Source organism: Thermobia domestica, chromosome 2, assembly GCF_964235325.1.
Source record: "Thermobia domestica chromosome 2, izTheDome1.hap1.1, whole genome shotgun sequence".
Lineage (NCBI taxonomy): Eukaryota > Metazoa > Arthropoda > Insecta > Zygentoma > Lepismatidae > Thermobia > Thermobia domestica.
Window position 1 is genome coordinate 322,050,602 of NC_137455.1, and position 10,248 is coordinate 322,060,849.

Below are 10,248 nucleotides of genomic sequence, written 5' to 3' on the forward strand. Positions count from 1 at the left end.
CGGGTAGTGTTTGGTACAATATGAATTAGAAAAATAACACTTGTGCCAATTAAGTTATTGTATTTGTGCCACAAAATTGAAGGTTCGCTTCGTGGACTACTTAACGCCTACTTTCAGTTTCTTGTCGATATTACGGGTTCAAAAAAAAAAAAAAAAAAAAAAAAAAAAAAAACCCTTTTGGTTTGTAATTTACGAGCATTCTGGTACCAAATTTTAAGACTCCCCATGTTTAGAAGGACAATCAGTATTTTCAACAAGTTAATTTTGATTAAGTAATTAAAAGAAAAGGACACTAAGAAGTCTTCTAGCCACACTTATGAATCACTTATGATAGAGAAATATTGTTCACTGACTGACATAAAAAGAATAATAAGAGTCATATTTTGTTCTCAGTTTAGTGCAAGAAACTTCGGTTACATTTAGCTGCTTTACAATATTATCCACTTCTTTATCCCCAATTGAGAGGCTGAACATGATTACGAACAATGCTTTTTTTTCTCCATTTAGAAACGAAGTTAGAGTTGTTTGACTCACAACTGATTGTAAATTTCTTTTGTTCCTTCCTTGGATTTAATTTTTCTTTCACTGTTTTAGTTGGGCGATTTAGCATTTGTTTACTATATTTGTTATCACGTGAGACCACTTTGAGAAGACAGAGCCAAATGTTCATCTTTATTAATAACGCTGTTTCGAACAAAGTTTAGATACTGACTTATATCCGGAACAATTTCAGCATCTGGTTCTGTATTAATATCAGAAGCTAGAGTTTTTCACTCTTGACACGCTCCCAAACAACAACTATTTTAATTTAGAATTTCTGCAAAGCAGCAAGTTCTTCCTTTACTACACTAAATTTAGGTAATAGTTCTCGTCTAATCTTTTCTGGACATTGTTCAAATAATTTAGATATAGACAAAAGATATATAACTGATTCTTTTCAACCAGATTATACATCACCTTGATTATTAGTTGATTTACCTAAGGTAAAACATTAATTACTTCAGTAAAATAATATTCACCAATTTTCAATTTCTGGACACAGGTATTACACTTATAATAATTTGTTTCAACATTATTTTCATCATTGTAAGTACACGAACCCCAAAAGTTAAAAGTGACACAGTATGATAATATCCTAATTCGATGGATAGGACCCAAAGATCAAAAGCAATGCAATTAGCCTCCACGATCATCTGAACTGCCAGCCCATTTGTGACTTTTTTGGGAGTTCGTGAAGAACCAGGTCTATGTACCTCCTTTATTAACAACCCTAAATGATCTTCAGGAACACATCAGTGCATCCAAATAAGCTTCACAAGTTGTGGTTGGAGCTGGATTACCGTCTGAATATTTCCCGCACAACAGGCGATGCGCAATCAAATGCTTGTAATTCCGATCAACACCATTAAAAACTTAATAAATTTATGTAAGTAGTATGAACATTTGAGTAGAACAGTACTTTTAATATTGAAGTTATACTCTTTCAAAACCGGAAACTGTTTTTGTGGACACCCTATATCCTAGAAATATCTTCGCTACACTAACGTATAGAAATGTGAGCAGACAGTTGTACGTCTAAAGACGTCCGTTTTTAAAATCTTCTATGCAGATTATTTTTAAAAAAATGCTACTTTCAGCTTATAGAAGCTACCCAGACACCATGTATTTGCAATATATTTGGTGAGTAACGTGGAACTCGCAATTCACATGCTTGTTCGAATCGTTTTGGTCTTGAGTATTTTTCTGAAGATTCGATTTCTAAAATCTTTAATTTGTCTTTATCCCTAAGTTAGGCCAGTGATTCTCAACTGGTGCGCCACGAGATTCGAAGTGGGTGCCGGGAAGCTTTCGAGACAATGATGGACAAAGGAAGATGGAAAATACATAAAAATAATTAAATTCAATATAAATTTGGAAAAGAAAGGAACCCAAACCAATTCCAAATGCTTTAAAAATATTTCTTTACCAAAGATGTTCAAGAATGGATACTAGTAATTAATAAGAATTTGCCACAGTGTTGCTAACTCGTGTGTACATTAGTGTGCCGCTGATACACTCACAGTGAAAGGGTCTATGCTATGACCAAAGTAAAAAAGAAATGTCAAGAATCACTGAGTTAGGCACTACTTTCGTATCCATATAGAACAACAGCCAGAATTATAATTTCTAACTTTAATTTCAATCTTTAAAAAATAATAAAATAATTGGAGTGTGTATCGATTCCGAAATTATTAATACATTATTTTTTTTAAAATTCATTGTAAAAATAACTTTTCATTCAAATGTACATTTATCCAATCCATTGTGTATCCATTCCGAAATTATTAATACATTAAAATAGTTTTTTTTTTTTTTTTTTTTTTTTTTTTTTTTGTAGTTCACTGTAGAAGTAACTTTTCATTCAAATGTACATTTATCGAAAGTTCTCTAAGTCATAAATTTCCGTATGATTGCGTATACGATACTGCTTCATTCTAAGAGCTCTCTCTCATATATAACACTGGGGAGAAATCATAAGTTTGGTTATCTTCCTTACTTAACATATTTCTTAATTTTCTGTGACCTCTTCCGTATTGGTTTTTACATCATTTTTAATGTTTTTCAATTTTTTTTATTCGAACTTCATTGGTAAATTAAAGCATTTAGAAATTGTAGTATTGTAAAAGTTATTACATTACTTACTTCAGATTTTAAGAATTAAACTGTAAGAAAATGAACATTTTGAAAGATATCATTTATAGCCTAACAAGAACTAATTGCATTGGAAAGAAGATTGTATTAAGTATTTTTTTTTTTTTTCAGATAACTGGTTATCAACCACACGAAAAATGGGTAATATTGATCAGCATGTTCAGTATGTAGAAAGTCCTTCTCGAGCTATTGGAATGGATCAAGTTAAGAGTAGTAACACAACTGAACCAAAATCAAAAGAAGAAAGAGGAAACTTGATGGAAACAGTAAGTAATAGATGTACAAATCCTTATACTTACATGTTTTGAAAGTGTACATTAAAACTCCGATATAACGTTTTTTTTCGACTACTGTTCGTTCAAGATTTAGAAGAGTGAGCTCAACGGAATAAGATTCCCAATTTTTTCTTTCTTTCTCCTGAGTTGTGTTCTCTAATCTTTCCCTAGAATCAAAATATTTGCAGAAATTACAGTATGCGGCAAAATAAACAGTACTGAAATTCGCGTGCAAATGGCGCGCGGGCGCAATGTGGTATGAGCTATGAGGGCCACATTGTATGCTTAGCTGTGTGTGGACTGGCGGAGTATGCACTCGGAGCGAAGATAATGTTACTCACAACAGAGGAACAGATGTTTATTTTAGAGCACTATTTCCGCTCATACGGTGTGGGCCAGCATCTCACTGCAGGAGATGAGTGAAGATGTCTCCATGTGGGGTATACTAAAGGAAGCAATTTTCCGAATAGATAATACCCTACCACTGTACTGGAGTTAAGAGAGAAGATTCGATAATTTGTTTTGTTGTTCCAGCAAGTCGTGTTCACTAACATGTTCATCGATATACAGAACGGCTATGAAGAATGTTAGACGTAATGGTCAACATTTTGAACACGTGATGTACAGGCTCGATTCCTCTTAAATTTACAATTTGTGTTTAGTAACAAATAGTTGACATCCTTTCGGCATTTATGTTTCATTACGTTATACAGAAAATAAATAAATAAATGTCAACGGTATGATTTCAGTGCTGTTTGTTTTGCCGCATACTGTATCAGCTTGACAACTAGTAAACATTTTAAGAATACTAACTTTCTTCTTAAACTGAATAAAACTTAATGTTTCATGCTACAAAATAAATTTATTTAGCAGAATAGTATTCCTAATCGCTGTCCTTAGATGCAGTAGTGTAATTGAGGAGCACCCCAAGAAAATGTCAAACCCCCTCCCCTCTTCTCACGTTCATAAAAACAGTTTTTTCACTTTGGATGTTCCATTTAACGAATCAGTACTTGCTCATATAGTACAAAAAATTGCACGTTATTATTATTTTCTGCCTGTGTGAGGTTTCCTCTGGTGATGTGATCGGGCTTAACCAAGACCGTTTCTTCACTATTCTGTGCCCTAGTCTTTGATGAGCTTTCTTACTATGCTACTTGCTGAAAGTATTACCAGCTCTTGCAATTTATGAATGAGTGTGTGTTGAATAATTAGTTTGTTCAGTTCTGCCTTCAAAGCGCCTATGCCAAATATTAAGATTACAATTTCTTGTTTCTACATCTCTAATTTCAATTACTATATCAGGGTATTTCCCTTGCGTATTTCTTCTGCATGTTGTTATCCATGGAATTCCAATGTCCTATACAAATTTTTACTTTTTGACTTGTTTACTAAGATCATATGAGATCTATTGCATGCTATAGTTTTATCTCTGATTATGGATCTATCCCAGTATAGTTTGAAGCTTTTGTTTCTCATGAAGGGTTGGGACTTATACAGGGGCAGAGCAACTTGCTTATATGAATTCGGCACCCTGAAGCGATGGTTGCTCCGAGGAAGGTGGGGTAGGTACATTCGAAAGGGCGGAGCGTAAATTGTAGCTCGCTCAATTATTGCCACGCAACGTAAATTCCTTACCCATTTCAATATTGCGCCCCGTGGTCATGTTCTTGGCCGGCTGTCGATTGTTTCATGGGTAAACAACTTCAGGGAAACTGATCTTCCAAGAACAGCAAGATCACCCCAAAACATTGACATGGTAAGGCTTTCTGTTTTGCGATCCCCTCAGCGTAATGAGAATAATGGACACCATCTGCTTGATATCATCTTTAAAATTGTGTAAACATAGAATTTAAATATTGTACTTGACTCTGTTCAAAGAATTAAATAAATATCTGCTTTACTTTTTTTTTATATATATATAAAATTGAATTTCTAAATAATCAAGTTGCTCTGCCTTACCCTGTACTTGTAATATGGTAGTTTTTCTATATCAATTCGCATTGAGTTGCTGAATTTGTGTACAATTTTTCTACGTTATTGTGTCCTATGTATTGAGTTAGTGGTTCGGTTTTGCATTCATTCAGGATATGTTCTATTGTTTCAGTTTTGTTTTGGCATCTTCTATATTTGCCATTGGATCTTTTAGAATGTGTTTCCTGTAGTACAGTGTTAGTACAATTTTGTCTTGGATTGGTACTGTATGTCCTGTTTCAATGAACAGGTCACTGTTGGCTAACCATTTGTTAGTGGATGTATTCTCTAAGAATTGACTTCTGTAGCACATCTGATATTTTTTTATTCGACTATTTGCACATCTAGTGCGAATAGTTATAACTTTGGCTTGGGTGGAGCCATTTTCATTTTCAACTATTACTCCGTGCATTTTTGTTTTTCTTGTGACAGAAGTATTTCCTTAGTGCGGGGGTACAAATAAGCAATAAAATTTTACTAGCCCAGGAGAAAAGCTACTAGCCTACATCCCACAATAGAAATCATTTACTTCGGTATGATATTATTCACCCGCACCGATGAACCACTCGCCCTGGACGAGTGGGCAAGTGGTTATTTGCATCCTTGCCTTAGTGAGTCTATTTGCTCAGCGGATATTTCCTTAATGTCTATTATCCCTCTTCTTCTGAGTTCTCTTGGAATAGTTACTCTTTCCTAATTCTGTGTAGACGATGAGCTCTATATTTCGTTAATGTTGTTCGTGTTAGCCTATTGAGGTTGTCTGCGTCCAGTTAATTATAGCGAAGATGTATTTGAGTTCTGAGATAGCATAAATATTGATTACTTTGATTTTATTCTTCGCATTTATCGAAGGTGAGTTCAAAGAATGGGGGATGTTTCCGTTTAGTGAAATGTCAAATATTTGTATAATATCTTTTCTCTTCGTCAATGCAGTATAGTTTTTCATCGTTGTTTAATATGTGGGTATTGGGTGATTCGTTTTCTTTTTTCTATGAGTAATGTTTTACATTTGATTCCGGCCAGTTTCATCCCTATGTCCACCCTAAATCCTAAAAGTATAATTACACATGTATTATTAGTGCATATTTTTTCTTATAAGACTTTCTGCAATCCAACATCATTTCGGGTTTACTTCACGGATTTAATCTTTCCTTTACTTATATTAGGTTGATCCTCAACACTGACTGCTGTAGTTGATATTTGAAAATTAAATTATTAATTCCTTACTGTAAGCTTTTCTTTCTTCCTTTAAGGAATGTACGAGCACTTGTAATTTTGTACCTAAAAGAAAGAGCACCATAGCTTCAAGATTATGCGATCGAATGAATCAATTTGGAATGATAGGAAGCAATTCATCAAGAAGTCATACAGAAGAGGAAAATAGAAAGGATTTCAAGTACCAGTAATAATAAAATAGCAAATTAAGAATGGTTGTACAGGAATGGATGAACAACATAATCTGAAATAGTTTTCTCTATGTAATCTTGATTTCTATGTAACGTTTCCTATTTGTTGTTACTTGTTATACACACTGTTCTTACTTAAAAATCCCTTAAAAGAGAATACAGCAACTGTACAGTTAGAAACAATGTTAAGTATAGATTGGAGGCATATGAAATGATAACTCCAACCTATACTTAATATTGTTTCTGACTGTACAAGATGATTCGTAACTGCACACAATAAAATATTTCAATAGATTTACGCCGAAAGGAAAACGAAATATATCGCTTATATCTAGGAGACATATCAGACAGATACTACCTTTAACCATGAAAGTTGTTTCACAACTAGAACAGTAAGACATTGTTGTTCAATAGGATGTTAGAAATCTTTACCATTGCGTTTATAACACAGTTTCGCTCTACCAAAGCTTGATTATCTTGTGACGTAGCATACCTTAGAATATGTTTCGTTCAACAATAATTGCTTTCTGGAGATATTCTCTCATATGGCGCCGCTGGGAGTACAACAGTACTCTACTTGATCTAGTGGTTGCACTGGGAATATTCTGGTTGAATTGCGTTGAAAACTGTTCTACTTATTTACCATACAAATCTGAACATATTCAATCAAAATTAGCACACATGTTATCTCCTACTTTATCTTGTTTTTCTTACGTCGAGCTCTCAGCAGCAACTTTCGCCTAATTAACTACTTCAGCATTGACCAGTGATAACAGATGTAAAACCACAATATATATAATAACAAATTACTGACAAAATGACTCAAGCTTACAAATGCAAGACGGCAACACTCCACTATACGGCACAACATAACCACTCTACGATTTAGCAGTAATCTCTTTTAAACCTAGCTGCCTGTCAGTATCTAGACCACGAAATAGTCAAGACGATACGTTGTTATAAGTTTATAGTTTCTTTTTTGACGTAGATTCCCCATTGATCAAATATCATTACATATAATTAGGATTATGCAATAATGATAAAGTATATGTTAGTTATTTGATAAAATAAAGAAGAAGAAAAACAGTTCCATAGTTGGAAAGAGTTCACATAATTCAAAAATTCACATAATATTTCGGGACATCTCTGATTTCTTTTAAGAAGACAAAAGGAGTATATAAAGAAGTTAAAGTAAAACAAAGGGAGTAAATGAACAGCATCTAAGTAACGAAGTAAAATGACACGAAAACAAAGTTAAAACCAAAAGAGAACCCATCTCCAATAAGTTTCCTTTAGATGACAGCTCTCTTTATATTGTTTTTCCTTGTACAGGGTGAGGCAATATCTGGAAAGATGCTTGTAAACTGCAAACGAGGGGAGGAATCAAGATCCTATGGGTAATGAAAGTAGCCTAATAGGTGTATGGACATCTGGGAAAAGCACCCTCATCTTCACTTAAAAAAAATCTCGACTGAAAAAATGAGTTTAAAATGGCTGCCGTGATGGGTATAACCCATTAGATGGATTTGCACTCTTATTACGTATATCCAATATTCGATTTCAGTCCTCTAACGGGCATTTTCAAATTACGAAGGCATTTCCAGACTTCTGCGTCACATCTGTATAATCCTTTTGGCATCAGTAGGAGGCATCCTGAAATATAGTGTGAATTATAGTGAATTTATGAATGATAAATGCAAACTTTAGGATTACATATTAAATTGTATTTCTTGTATAAAATTTCTAACATTATAATTTTGATTTTGTAGTGGCCTACCCATAGAGAATAGTACTATGAAACAAATTAATATTCTAAGCCACTGCTTATTGATGAAAAACCTGTCTAATCAATTGTATCATGGTGACAAATATTTCGCCAATAAACAATATATCAATTTTCTTAGTACTTACTGTAAAACCTAAATTATAAAATATTTGCTGTTTTTTCTTTCTTTCTTGTATAGCGCTCCATAAAGGATGAAATATAATGTTCGTGCAGTTTTCAGAATTCTCCCGTTTCCTCCTACTTCCTTTATTTCACCACTTCTACATTATCATTATCATCTTCCTCAGGCCCGAAGACTAATCGTGGGACGTTAAACTTAAAAATAAGTAAAATGAAACTATCTATTTTTCGTTTTTGCGATCATTTTTATAAAGGAATGCGCTATTTTCTTGGAATAGTTCTCACTTTTGAATTGATTGATTCTATAGCTCTGGTAATGGACTGAAGAGGTCAATGAAGAATATATTGGAGTAACTTTTGATTTAAGGATATTATAAATCTACCTGCATGAAACTAGTAAACGGTCTTCTCTTTCTCTCATTTATTTTAAAATTATATGAATAATTTATTTAAAAAGTGTCAGTATTTAATTCATGGATTTTTTGGTAAATCAGAACATTCGCTTAAGTATTTTAGAGCATATTTGTTTGGTGCTGATGTTAATGTAATATGTTCAAAGTGAATGCCTTATTTGAAATAAAATGATCTTTCTTTTTGATGTATCATTAAGAAACAAATTACAAGATCCATCCGTATCTTTAAAATGCAGTGTCACTTCTCTTAATGTTTAGTTTCATTCGATAGTTAAAGGTGTCAACTAAAGTTATTAAATATGTACCCAAAATCTGGTTCAAAGTTATTGTCTGAAACAATCAAGAGTGTTCATCAGAGGTGAAACAAACTTAAGAAGTATAGATTTGAGATTAGTCCATAAGATATTTTATTTCTTCATTTAGTTATTCATATTGAAATTGGTGACAATTCTGACCTTAAATTATACGGCATAATGGATGATACGGGGTACAAATATTCTGTATTGCAATGCTGATGCCTGACTAGCAGGTTTATTCACAAATACTGTTACTTTATATATAGAGGGTGTTTCAAAACATCACCGACAATGTTTGGGAGGTGATTTCTGATACCAAGATAAGACAAAAAGTAGAGACCAACCTGGATGCACACATGCTTCCGTTCGGAGTTATAGGCTGCCAAAAACATGAAAAAATGAACTTTAAAGGTCCATAGCTCCAAAACTATGAAACTTACCGTTATCGGGTCAAGAACTAATATGTGCGCTATCAAAAAATACATGTTTCAGAATCCTAAGGTACTCACGCAACAACTTTTATAGCGGGAGTTTGGCTGCCGGCATATGATCTGAAGTATTCACCAATTACCTCTATAAAAATTGTTGCGGAAGTACCGCAGAGATTTTGAAACTTGGATATTTGAATAGGACACATAGTAGTTCCTAAATAAAGTGTTGACCCGACTATGGTATGTCCCATAGTTTTGGAGCTATAGACCTTTAAATATAATTTTTTCATGCTTTCGGCAGCCTACAACTCCGAAAGGAAGCATTTATACATCCAGGTTTGAACTATACTTTATGCCTTATCTTGGTGTCAGGAATAACCTACGAAACGTTGTCGGTCTTGTTTTGAAACATCATATATATGAACTGTTATATTAACAAACTAACTTAGATATATACTGCAGCAAGAATATTCATGCACAAGAATTGTCAAAAATATCGAAATACAGACTCGTTTCTGAAATTCCTATATTAGTTTCTTCTTTATCACCTTTCAGACGTAAATTCTTGACCCCTTTTCAAACATCAGATCATTTTAATACAGTAAGGTTAAAATGATGCATAAGAAATGGGAAAAATCTGTTACCATAAATCACATACTATATCTGAAATACATTGTAAAAAATTCACCACAATGGTGCAGTCAACAATAGCCAGAATTAGGTAAAAATTAATTTTGAATTATGCTATTATTACTATGTTCTATTGTAATTTTAATAGAATTATTTAGTAATGTTAGATTTTATCTCCCCATTTGTTCTCAGACTTCGCTCAGGTAATTGCTTGTAATAATGACTC

The 10,248-nt window shown here is 33.3% G+C and overlaps 1 protein-coding gene across 1 annotated transcript in view; it reads left to right on the forward strand.

Annotated features, from left to right (window-relative positions):
- Positions 1-8,241, forward strand: part of LOC145678659 (uncharacterized) — a gene marked incomplete in the record, with an annotated part of 63,472 nt that extends 55,231 nt beyond the window's left edge. The window contains 2 exon segments of the mRNA XM_081749037.1: positions 2,803-2,957; positions 6,194-8,241. Of these exon segments, the coding sequence (XP_081605163.1) occupies positions 2,803-2,957; positions 6,194-6,346 (308 nt within the window).
- Between the last annotated feature and the right edge of the window lie 2,007 nt (positions 8,242-10,248).